At 36.7% G+C, this 21,676-nt stretch overlaps 2 protein-coding genes across 4 annotated transcripts in view; one reads left to right on the top strand and one right to left on the bottom strand.

Annotated features, from left to right (window-relative positions):
* The window catches only part of ANKS1B (ankyrin repeat and sterile alpha motif domain containing 1B), a 1,315,261-nt gene that overhangs the window by 939,240 nt on the left and 354,345 nt on the right, over positions 1-21,676 (bottom strand). For all 3 annotated transcript variants that reach the window (XM_011992230.1, XM_011992227.1, XM_011992229.1), the window contains exon 9: positions 17,582-17,725. In XM_011992230.1, the coding sequence (XP_011847620.1) occupies positions 17,582-17,725 (144 nt within the window). The remainder of the gene's footprint in view (positions 1-17,581; positions 17,726-21,676) is intronic.
* Positions 10,268-12,625, top strand: FAM71C (family with sequence similarity 71, member C). Its single transcript, XM_011992237.1, has 2 exons — positions 10,268-11,302; positions 11,802-12,625. The coding sequence occupies exons 1-2, from the start codon at positions 10,688-10,690 to the stop codon at positions 11,910-11,912; spliced, it is 726 nt and encodes a 241-aa protein (XP_011847627.1). The 5' UTR covers positions 10,268-10,687; the 3' UTR covers positions 11,913-12,625.

Here is a 21,676-nt window from a genome sequence, read left to right as displayed (position 1 = left end):
TATAGATATATATCTATACATATATCTATAAATATATATATTTATATATATGAATGAGAAGAACCATGAAAACAACCATTTATGATCACAAATTTTAGCAAATAAGTGAATTTCCAAATATGGCATCCACTAGTAATAAGATTTAATGTTTTAAAATATACTTCAAAATCAATTACTTAAAAAATATGAGAAGTAAAAATAATTTGATTCACATGAGAAAAAAATACAATTACCTCAAACATCTAAATATATATATATATATACACACACACACACACACACAGAGAGAGAGAGAGAGAGAGAGAGATCCTGTTGGTTCTGTCCCTCTAGAGAACCCTAATACACCATGTGTCATGGGAGGGACCGGGTGGGAGGTAATTAAATCTTGGGGGTGATTACCCCCATCCTGCTTTTCTCATGATAGTTAGTGAGTTCTCATGAGATCTGATGGTTTATAAGGGTATTTTTCCCCCTTTGCATGGTACTTCTTTCTCCTGCTGCCATGTGAAGAAAGACATTATTTGTTTCCCCTTCTGCCACGAACTAATATAGTAAATTGGTACTGCAGAGAGTAGGGGACTGCTATGAAGATACGTGAAAATGTGAAAGTGACTTTGGAACTGGGTAACAGGCAGAGGTTGGAACAGTTTGGAGGACTCAGAAGAAGACAGGAAAATGTGGGAAAGTTTGGAACTTCCTAGAGACTTGGAGGGCTCAGAAGACAGGAAGATATGGGAAAGTTTGGAGCTTCCTAGAGACTTGTTGAATGGCTTTGGCCAAAATGTTGATAGTGATATGGACAATGAAGTCCAGGCTGAGGTGTTCTCAGATGGAGATGAGGAACTTTTTGGGAACCGGAATAAAGGTGATTCTTGCTATGCTTTAGCAAAGAGATTGGTAGCATTTTGCTCCTGCCCTAGAGATCTGTGGAACTTTGAATGTCAGAGAGATGATTTAGGGCATCTAGTGGAAGAAATTTCTAAGCAGTAAAGCATTCAAGAGGAAGGAGAGCATAAAAGTTTGGAAAATTTGCAGCCTGACAATGTGGTAGAAGAGAAAAACCCATTTTCTGGGGAGAAATTCAAGTGACTGCAGAACTTTGCATAAGTAATGAGGAACCAAATGTTAATCACCAAGACAACGGGGAAAATGTCTTCAGGGCATGTCAGAGACATTCACAGTGGCCCCTCCAATCACAGGTCCTGAGGCCTAGGAGGGAAAATATAGTTTCCTGAGCTGGGTCCAGGGTCCCTCTGCTGTATGCTGCCTCACGACTTGGCACCCTGCATCCCAGCCACTCCAGCCCTGGCTAAAAGGTATCAAGGTACAGCTTGGACCATGTCTTCAGAGGGTGCAAGCCCCAAGCCTTGGTAGCTTCCATGTGGTGTTGGTCCTGCAGGTCCAACAGAAGACAAGAATTGAGGTTTGGGAACCTTCGCCTAGATTCCAGAGGATGTGTGGAAAATGCCTGGATGTCCAGGCAGAAGTTTGCTGCAGGGGTAGAGTCCTCATGGAGAACCTCTGATAGGGCAGTGTGAAAGGGAAATGTGGGGTTGGAGCTCCCAAACAGAGTCACCACTGGGACACTACCTAGTAGAGATTGTTTTAGAACTTTAAGGTTTAATGACTACCCTATTGTATTTCAGACTTGCATGGGGCCTGTAGCCCCTTTGTTTTGGACAATGTCTCCCTTTTGAAACCAGGTGTATTTACCCAGTATCTGTATCCCCATTGTATATAGGAAGTAACTAACTTGCTTTTGATTTTACAGGCTCATAAGCAGAAGAAACTTGCCTTGACTCAGGTAACACTTTGGACTATGGACTTTTGAGTAAATCCTGAAATGAGTTAAGACTTTGGGGGAATGCTGGGAAGGCAAAATTGACTTGAAATGTGAGAACATGAGATTTGGGAGGTACCAGGGGTGGAATGATATGGTTTGCTTGTGTCCCCACCAAAATCTCATCATGGATTTTAGTTCCCACAATCCCCACATGTCATGGGAGGGACCCAGCTGGAGACAATTGGATCATGGTGGCAGTTACCCCCATCCTGCTGTTCTCATAATAGTGAATAAGTTCTCACAAGATCTGATGGTTTTAAAAGGAGCATTTCCCCCTTTGCTCAGCAATTCTTTCTCCTGCCACTATATGAAGGATGTGTTTGCTTCCCTTCAATCATGACTGTAAGTTTCCTGAGGCCTCCCCAGCCCAGTGGAACTGTGAGTCAATTGAACCTCTTTCCTTTATAAATTATCCAGTCTCGGGCAGTTCTTAATAGCAGAGTGAGAACTTACTAGAACAACCTCGTAACAGAAATGGTCAGATAGGCTGGGCATGGTGGCTCACATCTGTAATCCCAGCACTTTGGTAAGCTAAAGTGGGCAGACCACCTAAGGTCAGCAGTTCAAGACCATCCTGGCCAACACAGTGAAACCCCATCTCTACTGAAAATACAAAAATTAGCTAGGAGTGGTGGTGAGTACCTATCATCCCAGCTACTTGGGAGGCCAAAGCAGGAGAATCACTTGAACCCAGGAGGCAGAGGTTGCAGCGAGCCAAGATTGTGCCACTGCACTCCAGCCTGGGCGACAGAGCAAAACTCCATCTCAAAATAAATTAATTAATTAATTAAAATAAGTCAGACAAAAACGATCATACAAACAATTCATTCCATACTGTCTTCAGCTGTCCCTACTTTATCCTCCCTGTAGAGCAATTGTGATGATTCAAGACAAGTGAATCAAAAATACCTAAAATGATGTTGCTATGGTTTGAGTGTCTCCCCGTAAAACTCATGTTGAAATTTGACTGCTATTTTAATAATATTAAAAGAGGAGACTATTAAAAGATAATTAGACCATGAGGACTTTGCCTTCATGAATGGATAAATGTCATTACTAATGGAGTGTGTTTGCTATGAAAGGATAAGTTCAACCATCTCTCATTCTCTTGCCCTCTCTTACCCTCTGCCTTGGGATGATGTAGGAAGAAAGCCCTCGCCAGATGCCAGCACCTTGATATCAGACTTTCCAGTCTCCAGAAATGTGAGAAGTAAATTTCTTTTCTTTATAAATTACCCAGTCTGTAGTATTCTGTTACAGCAGCACAAAATGGACTAAGACAGGTATGGATTGAAATGAAAAATGAATGAATGAATAGGTAGGTAGATGGATGGATGAATGGATCAATGGATAAATGGATCAATGGATAAATTGATTGAATGAGTAATGAATGGACAGATGCAAGCAATAACTTGGAAACTATTCTACAGAAACTCATGGTGTCATGGTGTCATAATGAGTCATTATGACTTTTTACAACTTATGGCATTTATTTTTTCAGAATTTATAAAATCTTTATTAGAAAAATTAGATCTGCTTGTCATAAATAATTCAATGTTTAAGTATATAAAGCAGGAAGTTAAAGTCTCCCATGAATCTTAAGCCTTAGAAATAACCACTATAGCAGCATAATATACATACTTTCAGATTTTCTGAGCACATACAAATTAACATTGCATATATTAGAATGCACTTATTATATGAGGTTGGTTTATACTATACATACTATTGTTTAACCTGCCAATCCTACCAAAACTGACAGAGTGATGTCTCTGGAGGCCACAGACAAAACAATAAAAAAATTGCATTTGTATAGTAAACAATTTATAGAGAATCTTGCATTTATATTGAAAGAGCTTCATAACAATCCTACAAACAAACAGGAACTAGCCTCTGCATTTTAAAGAAGAAAAAGCAGAGGGTGAGTTACTTGCCCAAGATTTTACGACCAACAAGTAACAATCAGGGCAATTACTTTAACTAAATTATAAGGTTTCTCAGAGCAGAAACCACACATAATTCCGATTTTGTATCATTTACAGTACCTGGCACAAAATTATAAATAGGTATGAGGAGGGTGTGATGTTTATATTGCTCACTGTTCTATGCCATACATATAACAAACGCTCAATAAACATCTGTGAAACAAATGGATGGAAAGATGTATAAAAGAATAGGAAATGGGAAGAGATTCTAAATGAACTAAGACGCTTATCAAACCATCATTTTTTTTTAATTTGGCCAATAAATAACAAATATGTTTAGCAGCTCACCCACTCTGTAAGCATAATACAACATGATAACCAATATCATTGATATCAATATCAAAATGATATCAATTGAATATACTCTAGATAAGAGTGACATAAGCAATTACTGATTTCCTCTTTAACAGTGAAATGCCATAGTAAAAAATATTGAACAGTAGACACTATACACCCTTATTGTTACTATGAGAAGTTATTCCCTGTTTATTTTCTAAAATTTTATATCAAATATTCACATGGAATTTGGCTCAAACACAATAGATATGGAAACTATAAAAGTATAAATAGTCCACAGGGACTATGGGAAAGTATAAATAGTCCATAGAATTATTGTGAAATATAAGCGAGACAAGGAATGTCAAGTGCTTATCACTGCACTTAGAATGTGGTAGGTACTCAATAAGTGTTAGATATGTTACTAACATCAGTATTAACATCATCATTGTTAACATCATTATCATAAGGCTTTCCTAAAATGATTTAAAAATTGAGGCTTTCCAAAGGCAAAATTATAGTTCGTTTATTTTAAAAGTTATAAAAATAACTGCACAAAATGATAAAAATCTAGATCACAGAAATGCTTGAAGGAAAGTTGAAATGCATTTTTCTGTAAGTAAATGTATGTCCCATCTTCTGCCTAGATGCAGACAACAGGCATATTATCCTAGAATGAATATATGAGAGATGAAATATCTACTGACCTAATTTCTGTAGCTATTGTATCCGTTTCTTATAGCCACTGTAACAAACCTCCACAAACTTAGTATTATAGCTTAAAATAACAAAATATATTTTCTGACAGTTATTTGGATCAAAAGTTTAAAAGACATTTCACAGGGCTAAAATTAAGGTGTTAGCAGGGCTGGTTACTTCTGGAGGCTCTAAATGAGAATCTAGGCCCGGCATGGTGGCTCACGTCTGTAATTCCAGCACTTTGGGAGGCTGAGGCAGGTGAATCACCTGAGGTGAGGAGTTCAAGACAAGACAGGCCAACATGGTGAAACCCCATCTCTATTAAAAACACAAAAAATTAGCTGGGCATGGTGGTGCAGGCCTGTAATCCCAACTACTCAGGAGGCTGAGGTAGGAGAATTGCTTGAATCCAGGAGGTGGAGGTTGCAGTGAGCCGAGATGGCATCACAGCACTCCAGCCTGGGTAACAGAGCAAGACAACATCTCAAATAAGTAAATATATAAATAAATAAAAATAGAATAGAATCTGTTCCCTGCCTTTTTCAACTTCAAGGGGCCACCTGCATTCCTTGGCTCATAGCCTCTTCCTCCATCTTCAAAGCTAGCAATGTAACATCTTCAAATCTCTGCTTTCCTCATCATATCACACTGTAAGTACCTTCATAATTACACTGGGCATGCATTGATAATCCAGGATAATCTCCCATAAAATCCTTTAGTTAACAATATATGTCCCTTTTGTTACATACAGAGACATACTCACAGGTTCTAGATATTAGAATTTGGACATTTGGGGAGGAGCATTATGCTGTCTATCACAGTTCATCCTCTGGACACCAAATAATCACATTCTTCCACATGTAAAATCCATTCATGCCATCTCAACATCCCATAAATCTTAACCCATTACACAACATCAACTTAAAACTCAAAATCTCAAAAATTCAAAAGTCCCAAATCTCCTCATATAAATCAAGTATGAGTCAGACGCATCTGTGAATCTGTGAAACTGGAATAAAAAGTTATTTGCTCCTAAAATTCAATGATATGACAAGTGTAGGGGAACAGTTATAGATATCCCCAACCAAAGAGAGAGAAATGAAAGATAAAAAGTGAGTCAACAATCCGAAGCAATTCAGAATTGCAATTGGGTAAACTCCATTAGGTTTCAAGCCCTGGGAATAATGCTTTGTAGTTCTCAGCTCTACCCTCTCGGTCTTCAGCCCCACTCTCTGAGTCCTCCTTCCTATTCCATAAAGGTTAACTTATGTTTGCAAACTCAGTAGTTTCATAAGCCTATTTCCTGCCTGCAGAATTTCATGAATCCAACAGCCCTCTTCCATTTTGTCTTCTGTCCCTTTAAGTCCAAGCTACCAAAGTCTCTGCTAATAAACCATTCGTGAAAACACACTGTGGGTCTCCCAGGTATGTCACAAGAACTTCCTGGATAATCCCAACTCTGAATCTCATCTCAGCATAATTCATCTCATCATAATTCAGATTTGCTTAATCTCTTCAAAGAGTCCTCTGTGTGGTTGAATAATCTCAGTTTTTGATCCTCCTGAGGCACTAGAAACAAGTTATCTAGCCATGTTTTCAGCTTTCTCTCTAAGTACACTCCTTGACAGTGAATCTACACATTTCAGAGTTTTTTGCAATCTGGATAGATTGAGAATGTTCCAACCATCAAGTCCTGGTTTCTTTTTGCTTAAACGTTCTTCCCGCAATTTATCTCATTCCTCCTCTCACATTTCAGTATAGGTAACAAGAGGAAACCAGGCCACACCTCCAACACTTTATCTAGAAATCTACTCAGCCAAATATCCAAGCTCATTACCTACTAGATCTGCTTTGCACATAACCATAGAACATAATTCCTCTAGACTATCTGCTATTATATAGCAAGTATGTCCTTTCCTCTGGTTTTCAATAACATGTTTCTCATTTATTTCTGAGTCCTTACCAGAAGCAACTTTAACATTCATATGTTTATTAACATTCTCTCTACAATGATTTAGGTATTCTCTAAGATCGTACAAGTTCTCTCTACCATTTCCCCCACTTTCTTCTGAACCCTTACAGTAGTGACTTTAACATTCATGTTTGTATAAACATTATGTTTATGACAATTAGGTAACCTCTAAGACAATACAGGTTTTCTCTACTACATCGCTTCTTTCTGAGCCCTTACTAGCAGAATCTTTAACATCCATATTTCTGTTCAAGGCAATCTAAGCTTTTTATATCACGCTCCTCAAAATTCTTCTAGCTTCTACCCAATGCCCAATTCCAAAGCCATTTCTGTATTTTTATGCATCTGTTACAGTAGCACTCCACTTCCAGGTACCAAAATGTGGAATAGTTTCCTAGGGCTACCATTACAAATTACCATAAACTTAGTTGCTTATAACAACACAAATTTATTATCTCGTAGTTCTCAAGGTCAAAGTCTAAAATGATTCTCTCTGGGCTAAAGTTAAAGTGTTGTAGGGCTATCTCCTTCTGGAGGCTCAAGGGGAAAATTCACTTCCTGTTTTTTCAGCTTCCAGAGGCCTCTTGCATTCCTTTGGTCCATGGCTGCATCACTCTGACCTCTACTTCCACCATCACATATCTTCTGACTCTGACCCTCCTGCTTTTCTCTTACAAAAACCACTGTGATTACAACGGCTCCACCATGTAATCCAGGTAACACCCACAATTCAAGATCCTAAACTGAAGCACATCTGCAAAGTTCCTCTGCCACATAAGGAAATATATTCACAGGTTGTGGAGATTAGAATGTAAATATCTTTCTGGGGAATTATTCTGTATACCACAGCCATGTTCATTATTAACTGATTTCTGTTTAAAATATTTGACCCATACTTTCAATTGCATAGTTATAAGTACTAACCCCACTGATTGCCTATCTTACTGAACTAATATCTTGCCATTTCCACATTTCAAATGTTGGTTCTTTTAAAAGTTTTGGGAAGAAAAAATTTAGAAAGAGAATAAAACTATATATTGAATTAAACAATTCCCAGAGCAGTTATATGAATAATATCTCAATTTATTATTACGGTTCAGAGTATTTCCAAAGTATGTAGTAGTTTTATTGTAGGGGGAGAGGGAAAAAGCTAAAGCCCTATCATAAGACCATAACTATTCTGATGTTGAAAGATAGCTCAGGGATCATCTCCATTTCAAGGCTGAGAAAAATAAGCCCCAGAGAGGTTAAATTATTAACCCAATGACACAAACTCCAATAGAGAGGAGACAGCATATAAATTTATTTTAATATCTAATGACTAACTATATAGAAATCTGATTTAACAGCAAACACATAGAAAGCTGCTGCATTTTCATTAAAGGAATTTCTTAATCTCAAGTTCAGGTAGTTTTTTATTTAGCTATCTGAGCTTTCAGGTAGTTTTTTATTTAGCTATCTGAGCTTCTCAAGTCTTGAGGCAAATGCTAAAAAGGTGGTTTTCTAAACAGCTAGAGGAATTTCAGACAAACCCCATCAAATTCATTAAAATAGATATTTGCCAGAATGCTACATAGGATGGTTATCAAGCCAAATGAAAGAGGTTCCACTGTTGTCAGTCTACTGACTGGTGTGGAAAATCCAAACGTCTATAGGCTCTACAAGTAATGTAGTTTCTGGCTTCCTTGGAGACCAGTGCTCTAATGGAACCCTAAGACAAATATCTTGTCATATATGTGTATAGCATGAAAGAGCTTTTTAAAAAATCAGTAAAAAAAGCACTTAAGTTAAATTTTGCTGTGTCTAATACTACCTATCCAGTTGTCGTCCCTTACGAAAAACACCAGAACCACTTGGATACTTTTAAAATGTTAATTTACTAAATATGTATTTGGTGGCTTGGTTTTTGCCAATTACAAGATAAGTAACATAGACTTGAAGTGGAAGTTAAGATATAAAGACTTTAGGAAGGCCAGTAAAAAGTGCTATTGATATGTGAATAGGCATCTCAATAAATAAAATAAAAATACTCCAAGTATCCAAAATAATCACACATTTCAATAAGAAAGGAAGAAATTATGTTTGCATTGACTTATACAACTAAAGACTCAAGTGGGCTGGGCATGGCGGCTCACACCTGTAATCCCAGCACTTTGGGAGGCCGAGGTGGGCGAATCACGAGGTCAGGAGTTTAAGACCAGCCTGGGCAATATGGTAAAACCCAATATGGTAAAACCCTGTCTCTACTAAAAATACAAATTAGCCTGGCATGGTGGCGTGTGCCTGTAGTCCCAGTTACTCAGAAGGTTGAGGCAGGAGAATCACTTGAACCCGGGAGGCAGAGATTGCAGTGAGCCAAGATCTCGCCACTAACTCTAGTCTGGGTGGCAGAGTAAGACTCCATCTCAAAAAAAAAAAAAGACTCAACTATGGCTATGGCTGTGTGTGTGTGTGTGTGTGTGTGTGTGTGTTCATATGGGTTATTATGTGGATTGTTTTCAATAAAGATATTATAATCTTATTAAATTGATAATATTTACAATACCTGGCAAAATTCTTTAGAGCTTTTTTTTTTTTCAATACAATCTGATGGTAAAGAATAGAGCATAAATGTGACGTTTAAGGCTCTTTTCACTCCATAGCCAGGGTACAAATGTCTAGGTAAAAGCTTAAAAATTGCATCAACAGTTTGAGGGTGAGTCAAAACATAAAATTTATCATGGCTGTAGAAACAGAAAAAAAAATTGCTAATAAAATAGCTTTTTACCCTGGTAACAGAAATAAACTTCCCAATAAAAATAGAAATTATAAAGAAAATGAAAGTTACATCTAAGAACTTTAAACATTTCACTGAACATAATTCCATACCCACAAACACATACACATGGTCTTACATAAATTGAATCTCACCTATACTATGAGTTTGAAATCAGTTTTTCTCTTTTTCTTTAAGAAAAAAAAACAAGGTTAGGGATATCTTTTCATGTCAATAAATAAGAAAACCACATAATCATTTTTAGGGCTGTAGATTGTCCCATCACAGAAGGCTCCATAATTTATTTCAGCAATCCCCTATTGTAAGACACTAATGCTGTTTATAATTTTTTACTCTACAATAAACATTGATAAACATCCTGTACTAACGTGTTTACCAATGTATTCAATTCTCTCTTTAAAATAAATGTCTACAACTAGAGGAGCTGGATAAAAGAGTTGACAGAGAATGTATATTAAAGTCTTGCTTCTCACAGAGAATTTACCTCTAACCTTTTTGAAAGCAAGTTGCCAGAATGCATTAAGGTCCCCAGATGGGTGGAGGGTCGGGGAGAGTGGTCTGCTGAGCTGTGGAGAGTGGTGGGGCTGAGGGTGGGGTGGAGAGGGTGGTGTCCCTGCCCTGAGGTAGGGGCTGTTGGGTGACAGAAACAAAGGGGTGTGTGATGGGGCAGGTCACAATGGGTAGAGGAGGATAAAAGTGGTCCTGCAGGGTGGTTTAGCAGCAGCGGATGGTTCAGGTTGGGAAGAAGAGCAGTGGGACTGCCAGTTCAGGTTGTGGAATCAAAGAGCAAAGGTTTTTGTGAAGTGGAATATCAGGCTCAAATGGAAGTCCCTCCCAAATGAGCACTGACATCTGTGTGCCTGGACATCCACGAGGGCTCCAACATCTGCGCTCCTGACAGCTCCATGCACTAAACAGGGCACAGTCTGGATCCAGGGGACCAACTGTCTCTGGCATTGAGCAGTTGGCAATCAATACCCCACCCTGTTCTGAGGCATTTGGGGACAAAAAAGAAAGCCTGTAGAACACAACTGCTGGCCCACCTGCCAGAGTGGCCAAGGAAACAGGATGCTCACTAAGGCATGTTAAGGAAGGCGTGGAGCAGCTGCTGGGAACTGTCTTGATAAAAGAAAGACATGGAGGAGCAGTGTATCTTACCGTATTACACTGCCCAAAGCAGCCCCGCAATGGGCATGTTTAATACCTCCATGGGGAAGCTGCAGCGGCAACTGTACAAAGGCGAGTATACTATATTCAGGTATGCACCCATGTTTGAGAGCGACTTTATCCAGATCAGCAAAAGAGGAGAAGTGATGGATGTGCACAACCGTGCCCGAATGGTAACAGTGGGCATTGTTCGCACCAGCCCCTGCCTCACACTACCTGATGTCATGCTGCTGGCCCGACCAGCTGCTGTCTGTGACAACGCCAGGTGTGGTCCTGCCACCCAGAAAACAGATAGTCCGCCTGCAGAGATCTTAGAACTAACCAGACTGCTTCCCTTGATGTTTGTGAAAATAACCATCCACAACAGCATAAAAAAACAGCTCCACCTGAAGCTTGCCACTGGCCGCTCTTTTTATCTTCAGCTGTGTCCCTGCTCAGATGCAAGTGAAGACCTTTTTGTTCACTGGGAAAACCTTGTTTACATCCTGAGACCACCAGTGGAGGCTTACAGTGGTACCAAAGCTATCCTAGCTGGGAGCACATCAGACTCATCTGTGTTTGAGGAAGTGCAGAGGAGCCCAGTGGTGAGTCTATGCAGAGACTAGATGGGGCCAGGATGCTTTTGGGGAGAGCAGGTAAAGGTCCTGTAGAGCCTTTGGTGTTGCAGCTCACCTGGGAAATGCATTGCATTTGGAAGGTCTGAAGGCCAAATGAGCTTCCATTTGGAGGCCATGGCATATTGAGGAGGTTCCTAGTACTTCTCCAGTGTTCTCCAAACCTGAATTTCAGAGATTTCTTAGCTGTCAGCAACTTTTCATTTTATATTCACAGCTGTTCATTCTATATCCAATGTTGTAATGCTATCCAAAGCATCCTGACCAGTCTATTCTGAAACCCATACTATGACCTAGGTAGGCTGATATGTTGTAGGACATGTCTCCCTGCGATTGCCACTTATATACATTGGTGGCAACACAACATACTTGTGTACATGTGCAATACTTTATTTTTGTTGTTTACCTATAGGAAGAGAAAGGAGATCTTGCTGGTCTCACTTTCTTTGCTTATTTGTTCTCTCCCTAGGGATATGCCATGAAGTTCTGTGAAGAGAAGGAGCAATTCAGAATCAGTAGACTTCACATGAATGCTGAAATGTTTGGGTCCACCTATTATGATTATACAATAGAGATATGAATCCAACATACCTCCCACATATACTACATTCAAGAGTTCACACATTCCTGCAGTCATAAAACCTATAGTGCCTGATAAAGGGGCAGGGTGGCAACAACAGTAGTGATGACAGTAAGCATCACCGCAGGTGCCATGGATGTGGCTGCAACCAAGTCTGCAGGCTCAGAAGAGAAACACAGCACTGGCAAAAGCAGCCTTCAAAGGTCCAGGAGGAAGTATAGCCAGCATGGCTATAGTGGGTGCTTCTATGTCTTAATCTTGTTATAGCAAGGGCTGCATAGACATTCTTGTCCTAAAAGGGTACTTCAAGCACATCAGTAAGTGCTACTGGCCTCTCCCTAGAAAGCAGCATGAATGTGGTGACTACAGGAGCAGAGAGAGACTGTCAATGCAACAGCCTTGTCAGTCTCCTCTGCTCCTCAAAGACTGACTCTCTGCCACTCAGCATTGGGAGTCAGTATCTCAACTCCGCAGGATGAGGCCACATGAGTGAATGGGATGGAAGTCAGAGGGTCTCTACCTAGCTGGATTGACTCTGCAGTAATAACCTCAAAGTCTGGTACCACACATGGTGCAGAGGTGGACATCTCACCTAAGACTGTGGAGGGGAGCAACATGATTCACCATAATAAAATCCATCGACTCATATTATCTGCTCTAATAACATATGCTCTATTGACAGGAAGGGTAGCAATAAAACTAATAGCAATTTATGATCAGGCTCTGAAAACTATCTTTAACTTTCCCTTAACTTTACATTTTTTATTATAAAAAATAAATAGATGACATAAAATTAATAGATGACAGAATAAAATGTTGAAGATTACTCTCAAAGATATGATCCTACATCAGAAGAATCCTTCTAAAACTATTTTCCAAAATATAAAATGAGAACCCAGAAACACACACACACTCTGTCTCCCTCTCTCTTTCTCTCTCTTGCTCCAGGTTTGAATCATAGCATTGCCACACATTAACTATGACCTTTAGTAGACTGTTTCTTTAAATGATCACCTTGAGATTATACATGTATAATATCTGGTACATAGTAGGCACTGTGTAAATGGTGGTGTTGAGAAACAAATTCTGAGTTTAATCATGCTTTCCAGAAAGGGCTTAATTTTCCCAGTCTTTTCACTCTTGATTTCCTTTCTTAAATCTTAATTAACTGCTTTGCAATTGTCCCATAAAAGCTCTATTTACAGTAAATCTTCTTAGTATCTTCCCAAGAATTTTAATCCCCTGATGTTATTTAGAATTCTAAATTTTCATGAATTTGTACAAACTTCAATCTAGTCACAACAGAAAGACAATTTCAAAGCACTCATCTTTTAGCTGATTCTCTCCAATTTTACTATTCTTGGAGACAGAAAAATAAAACAACACCTAATATAGGATCAATTCATAATCTGGAAAAAAACTGGAAATTAGATAATTTTAGAATTGTAAGATCCACATCCACGGGATTAGCCAATATTCTAATTTTGCAAGTAAAAAATCTGCTTTAGTCTAAAGTAATACCTCATATGGTTTGATAATCCAGAACCAGAATGTATAGGCAACCTGGCCCCCAATTAAGTCTGTATTGTTTCCGTGATACTCATGTTTCTGATGAGCACTATGCTTTGAATATAAAAGATATTTGATACATGTTTGCTGGATCCAATCAAGGGCTCTAAATGCGAAATATAATTTATTCCAATCCAACAAATCTGGGGATATAAAATTTTACATAGTACTGTACTAATGGTACAGATCCCAAAGGTTCCTGTATATATTGTAAGGAAGCAGTTTACCAGTAGACCCTCACAGCGCTTATGGCTTAATGATTTTTAATGGTCTCCAAAAGTGCTTCAGACCCGAAAAAATGGCTTCAAAATACGAAAAAGATTTCACAGGTTAGATGTTCTAGCTTTGTGAATTTCAAGGTTACATTACTGAGAAATCACATCTAATCATAAATCACTTTTCAGCAAATAATGTCAAATGAAAAACTTTTTAAAATAAAACAATTTTTGTTGTTCATGTGGTATGTAGTCCAGTATCATATGATACTGGAGACTCCCTAAGAGGCTTTAAAATGAACATATTGCCAACTCTTAACAGAGACCAACTTTATCTTTGTATTCAAGGACCATCAGCATGCTTACCACATTGTAGTACCTTGATAATCACAGAAGGGATCATTGCTAAAAGCACTGCGCATTTTGTATCTCTTCTCTAAATCTTCGATCTGACTCAGTCTCTTTTTAAATTGTATATTCCTTTGGTAAATATTTCAATCTGCTTCTCATTACAAATCGTGATGCTTATTATCATCAATCAGATCCTGTTCCTAGGTAACAGTTTTCTTAAAATTCTAAAACAATACATATCCTGGTACCTCATCTCTTGTAATCAAAGTTTAAGAGATAATTTAGATGATACTTATAATAACAGAAAAATATTTAAAAATTACCATTTGTCAATGGTTGAGATGGTTGAATCCTAGGTAATAAACTAAAAAACCAGATGAATTCAAAAATGTTGCAAATTGTGTACGTGTGTATGTGTATACACTATATATGTAAAAATATACTATATATACACACAGAAATATGCTATATATAGTATATTTTAATTGCAAAACTATAAAAATTCTTTAATATATTTTGCAATAAAACATATATAAACATGTTATATATACATAAAACATGTTTATATGTGTATATATACACACACATATGCACACACAAATATAAATGCTAAAGGATAGCCCTTAAACAGTAATATTCAGAGACACACACACACATTCTTAAGAATTTATAGTGAGTGGCTGGGCGCAGTGGCTCACGACTATAATCCCAACACTTTGGGAAGCCAAGGTGGGCAGATCACCTGAGGCCAGAAGTTTGAGACAAGATTGGCCAATATTGTGAAATGCCATCTCTACTAAAAATACAAAAATTAGCCAAGCATAGTGGCACACCCCTGTAATCCCAGCTACTCAGGAAGCTGAGGCAGGAGAATCGCTTGAACCAGGGAGGCAGAGGTTGCAGTGATCCAAGATCGTACCACCACACGCCAGCCTGGGAAACAGAGCTAGACTCCGTCTGAAAAAAAAAGAAAAATTTATAGTGAGAGAAAGATCAGTAAAATAGTCTTATTGCTGGTTTGTTAGATTAAATCCAGTTAAAAAAATTCTGCATCTCAAATACATGTATAGATTTAATGCAGTAACAATCAAAATCCCAATAGAGATACTTTTTAAACTCAACATAGTAATTACAAAATACAGATTTTATAAAGCAAGCAATCAAGTCAGCTACTAGTTTTAATTTAATAATGAATAATATCAACACTGAGTCATGTGGTTTAAAAAGTAGAAAGGCAGAAGTAAACAAGCCTTCAGAAGTAAAGCCAAAACAAAAGGATAAAAATGAGAGGAATGTGAGTTATTGTTCAATGGAAAGTCATAGGAAACTATGTATCAACAAGCAAAAAATAATATAGAGCCATAATTGAAATTTATGTTAAAGGGAGTTCTAGATAAGACGAATTAAATGAAAAATAGAACTGAGAAGCTTAATCAATTGGATAGTTTTTAAAAATTACATGATGCACTTGTACACATACAAATTAAGACAAAAAGAAAGCTGCAGACTGGAAAAGATTTTGTGGTAAATTAACTAGAACATCTTAGGAATTAATAAACTTATTGAACAGTACCAGTCTTCACCAAGGAAATGGCCAAAGGGAAAACAAATCTAATATTAAAAATTGTAAACCAAAAGCAAGTTACTACCAAGCCTAATAAAATGTTAGTAAGGTGGTAGAAAATCAGATACAGTCATATTGTTGACAGTTTTTGATTTGCAGTCATCTGGCCATTACAGTAAATACCCTGATACTTTATTTTGTTTCAATAATTCTTTTTAAGATATAAGGTAAAGTAGTGGTTAGGAAATGCATGTTTACAAACACAGTTTTATGAGGGGAAAAATAGGTTAAAACATTTAATTATTGATAAACTGCTAAGCAGATAAGGGTAAGCTAATAAAATACAACATATGCTTGTTAATTTTCTTTCCCTTTACCCATGTAGATATGAGGTAAAAAACTATATGTACAATCTTTAAGTGAAGACATGACACCCTAGAATATACACATTTGTTCACTGAGATTCATTCAACTATTACTTCATTCCAATTATATTTTGGGTGTTTTTTGTTTGTTTGTTTTATATACATCAGATTTTGCTTGATAAAGAAGACTTTTTTTCTTTTGTTTTCTTTTTTTTATTTTCTTTCTTTATTTTATTTTATTTTTTTTTTTTTTTGAGACAGGATCTCACTCTATCACCCAAGCTGGAATGCTGTGGTGTGATCACAGCTCACTGCAGCCTCAACCTCCCATCTCAGCCTCCTGACTGGCCAGGGCTACAGATGTACACTACCACGCCTGGCTTATTTTTGTATTTTTGGTAGAGATAAGGTCTCACTATGTTGCCCAGGCTGGTCTTGAACTGCTGGGCTCAAGCAATCCACCTACCTTGGCCTCCCAGTGCTGGGATTACAGGTGTGAGACACCACATCCAACGCATTCTTCTGATTTGCCAGGAACTACTCGTTAGACTGCAGATGCTGAGCATCAAAGTTTGAATCTCTACCTTTATGGAACTCACAGTTTAGTATGTATTGACAACAATTCTGTAAAGGTTACAGTAAACTGTCTTAAAGTCCTATGAAGAGATTTTTTAAGTACTATATACTGATTTGAATATTCTACTTTGCTTTCTACAATAAATTAATACTGAAATTTGAGTGGCTATGATCAAATTATGATACAGACATATGGAAGATGTGATGGTTTCTTAGACATAATTGCTTTGTATTTGTTGTGACAGAAGAGAAAATATCTTTGAGATGTAACGCTTTTCTGGATAAGTACTGTGAATCCTTTTCTGTTCTGGACTGTTTTTGCCACCCACATTCTATGTAATTAACCTCTTACCATTATACCCTTTCATATTAAGTTATTTACTTATTGTGCAGAGACATTTTCACCATGACTTCAAATTTCCTATCTCTGGAATATTTTAGCCATTTCTGAAACTCCTCTAAGGGTATATGATTCACAACATTCAACAGGAACCTGAAGGTGATACTATAGAATTAAAGTAGACTTAATGATATGAAATGACTTGAAACCAATAGTCAATATTTTAGTGTTCCGTTTTCATTTTTGGATTTTATTCCAAAACCTTCAGAAGTACACATTCACATTATTCTACAATGTTCCATTGTGATGAGAAAAATATAATCACTGGTTATGCTTTTAAAGAGCCATAATATGTTTCCTTATATCTGTAGATAACTTTTAGTTACTTCTTTAAAATAGCATTCTTTAAAATGATGTATTTCTGGATTCAAAATATTAAAACCTCATAAACAAGACAACTTTTCTGCATTATAACCAAACTAAATAATATTAATTTTTTACATAAATTATGTCTCCGCATATGCACACATCTACACACTAAGTTATATGCACATTTTACTTGAGACTTTGAGAAAAACCACGAAGTAAACAAGATCCTAATTTGATTTTTGAAGGGGAGGGAGATTTTAACTTAAAAACATAGGCAACCATTTTTGTTTTATTGTACCTTAATAAAAGCAAACTTTTACCTGTGCAAGCATGGGGAAGCCAAGGTTCCTACATCCATTACATGGAGTTAATGCTTCCCAAAGTCCTGATGGCCCACATGTATTTTCATCATCATCCTCTTCTTCCACTTCTCCTGGTGACAAATTGATTGTAGATGAGGTTCTCTGAAATTAAATTTATATGATATCAATATATTATATCAATGATATTTAGATATCTTAACACCAATTAAATTCTATAAATGACACGTGGTATATCTTGGTAAACAAGTCAGCTCACTTTAAACCATAGTTACATGGCTGTGCCCTGTGACTGAGACAAAAATATGTATAGTCCAACTTAAGTTAAAAGTGAAAAAACTGGGTGTGAAAGGCTTATAAAATAATATATGAAGTTCATAATGAAGAATAGAACATGATAATGGCCTAATAAAATATTTGAATAGCAACAAATGAGAAAAATCTTATAGTTTATCGAGAATTTAGGTTTAGGCATAAAATTAAGGAAAAATGCAGTCAGGGCACTAACAGGAAAATATTTTACTGAAATGGGAATTCCTGACAAACCTGTTTGTTCAGAATGCCACCAAAATAAAACTTCATATCATACATATAAAAGGGGTAACAGTTTTAAAATTCATAATGAGACTTCCATATTGAGCACATATATTTTCCTTTGTTATCTCCCAAATCTCACTAAAATGATGGTAGAACATTTATAAAAATGTTTACACCATAAAAATAAGAATGACAGGAGAGATGAACAAACAATATTAAGAAAACTTCTGGATAATGTTGGGTAACTTTTGGATCACAGGTGGGTAAGTATTACCTGACTTAGCAAACATGAGAACACTGAAAGCAAAGTACCTTCATGTGGAAAGAATTGGAAGGACTGGCTACCTGTGAAGGTATAAGTGTCAGTGGGGCAGACACAGAATGAAACTCAATATCAGAAAGAATTATACCCCTAGACCCATCTCCTTTTCACCCAGCCAGGAAACTAAATCTTCACCACTGGCAAGAAATTAGAGGTTTATTTTTCTGGAGAAGTTGAAGCAAAAGGATTATGAATTCTAAGAGTATAGATACACCGAGTCTCCAAAAACAAGAGAATTAATATCTATATAGTAATGAAGATCCATAACCTACTCAGTGCCTTACCATATTTGCATTAGACAACATGGCAGCAAGGTTTATACCCCCAGATAAACAACTAGAATACTCTTCTCTGTAGAAACAGACCTCCCAAGAAAAAAGATCTATAAATAAGCAGGAAAATGGTGGGATCTATGTATTAGTCTCTACTGTGAAGCCAACCTCTCAGCAAGTTCCACTCATAAGAATCATATATTTGAGAAAAACCTCTAACAGACACCAAAATAAATATAGAGGAAAAAAATTATAAATAGTATCTTCAGAGAGAAGATATTTATAGCCATGAAACAAGAACAGAAAGTTATGAAATACATAAAATCCAATACAAGAGTTAGAAAAATCTGACAAAATTTCTGAAAAGATGAAAATAATTTAAAAGGGGAGAAAACTAGGGGTCAAACCAAGACCTCTAACATCTGAACAACAGGAGCTCCAAAAATTAAGAGTAGAGATGGGAGGGTCAAAGAAATAAAGCATGAAAATTTGCAGAAACTGAGGAAAAATTTCATACTCTAAGAGCCTGTTGAATACTTAGCAGACTGAATTTTTTTTTAAAAGTTGTATATACATAAATAAAAAGAAATACAATAAATTGTCTAAAGGCCCTCTGAATGTACTGTTCAGAACAACATTGATAGATCATGATTACTAAAGCAAGTAAATATATTCTACATATTGGATTGTAAATAGCATCCTGCCCCCAAAATTGTTGCTTTTAAAAATAGAATATAAGATTTTATTTTTCCTCCTATTTAAAAGAATTTGTTTTCTGCATTCACATTTTAACTTTCCCTTGATCACTTGTCAGTAACTAAGAAGCAATGAAATTAAGTTGCCCCCCAATCAGTCACTGTCTGTAAAACACAATAATAATAATAATAACAACAACTGTTAGACTGAGAACTTACAATGTGATTTGGAGTATCACTGGCCTACTGTCTGTTAACTATTTTAATTCACACAGCAGCCATTTGAGGCAAATATTTTTCCTCTCACTTTATAAATGAGGAAACTAAGGGCCAGAGAGATCAAGGAAAACCCAAGGTCACGAAGCTGGCAAGTGGTAGAAAAAGGATTTGAATCCAGACTAGGGGGCTGCAAAGCCTGCTCTCCCCTCACCACTATGTTCTGTGACCACTCCTTTGGCACAATACCCTGTAAAAGACAATATACTGAAAAACCACACTGATGTAAATAATTGCAGTTTAAATAAAAGAGGTATATTTGGTGAATATGTTTCTGTTACACAAGTATACTCCTGAGAGCATTTTGCCTTCTGTGACAGGGAGTGAAAATTTCTGTAATTTGATACATAGTGGCCCATGCTTTCATAAATACTTCTCAAATCAATAATAGAAGGTAATTATCACCGGGATATTTTACAGATCCTTTGAGTAAAATATATATATATAGGGAAATTTAAAATCTTAATCTGAAAGAGTGTGTGTGTGTGTGTGTGTGTATTTGATAAAGTTGTTGACAGGAATAGATAAGATGATCAAAAAGGTATCTCCTTTACCAACTCATGATCAGCTAACAGTCTGACCATCAACATTGATAGCTGGCCAAGAATTGTCAACATTTTAGATTAATCCATTCTTTTCTATTTTGTTAATGGTGCTACAATGATTTAATCCAATCACACAGGGAACTTCCTCTATCTCTTTCTCCTCCCTCAAAAAAAAAAAAAAAAAAAGTTTATCTCTCTTACCTGCTCATAAAGCTCCAACTATTTCCCATTTCACAGCAAATGATATCCAAATTCCTTAATCTGGCTTCAAGGTTCTATAGTCAAATGATTTTTTAGCCCTTTTACTTTTCCACTACACTCACCTCAGATTATAACCAGGTGGAATTGTTTACCCTTGCCTAACCATGCTCTATGCTTTCATTCTTTCTTTCACCTTACTTGTCTGCATAGCATACTGTAGTGGTTAAGGGTCTGGGCTCTAAAATTAGACAGTTCTGGATTCAAGTTCCAAATATCCCCCTCACTAGCTGTATGATTTTCACCAGATAAGACCATTGTCAGCCTCTCTTGCCTTATCAATGCAATGGAAAACAATACAGTGGAACCTCTCTCAGGGCTTATTCCTGATGACTAAGTGAGGTAATAAATATAAAGTGCCTGATACATACAGCTTCAATAAGTATTAACTATCATTTTTATTATTTTCTTATAATCCCACTGATTCAAAATAGAGTTCAGATTTCGTCCCTTACCTAAAATTTTCCAGATTTCCCACAAACATGCATGATATCACGTTCTTCTGCTTGTCTCTAGCTCTTTGTGCAAGTGTTTGCATTTGGTATTTCAGATACCTTGAGTTGATAGATGCTATAGTGGCAAAGAGCATTGCCTTTTAACTCAAACAGATATACATTTAAATCCTAGCTCTACCACTTCCAAGCTTTGTGACTTTGAGCAAATCACATAATCTTATTAATCCTTAGTTTCCCTATCTGAAAACATAGTGTAATAATTTCTATTTGCAGGGCTATATGAAGATAACATTAATTGCTTGACAGAGACTGGCACATAACAATCAGTAAGTACTGTTATTTTATTTTTTACCCTAAAAGAGTTGTATACACACACACACTGTGTGCTTGTGCAAATACAGTACACAGACACAAGTGTGGCTTATTTACCCTTGTTAAGTAAGTTATTTGAAAGAAAACATTGCCTTATTCACATTGTATCTCCTACAATGTGCTGTGCATAATGAAGCAATAAATATTTATTGAATGAATCACTGAATAAATGAGCTTCAAATTATCATTTTCATTTGACTACCTAGAAAATTTTACTAATATTAAGGGGTGTGTATAATTGTATCACAAATATCAAGATTGCCATTTTAGCTTTATTTTATATTAACTATTACCAGTAGCTTTAGCAGAAATGAAGAAACGTATCAGTGGTTTAGCACTGCCCCCTAAAGACAGCATATAAAT

Source organism: Mandrillus leucophaeus, unplaced genomic scaffold (assembly GCF_000951045.1).
Source record: "Mandrillus leucophaeus isolate KB7577 unplaced genomic scaffold, Mleu.le_1.0 Scaffold408, whole genome shotgun sequence".
In the NCBI taxonomy this organism is placed as follows: domain Eukaryota; kingdom Metazoa; phylum Chordata; class Mammalia; order Primates; family Cercopithecidae; genus Mandrillus; species Mandrillus leucophaeus.
This window is presented reverse-complemented; position numbering and strand designations above follow the sequence as displayed.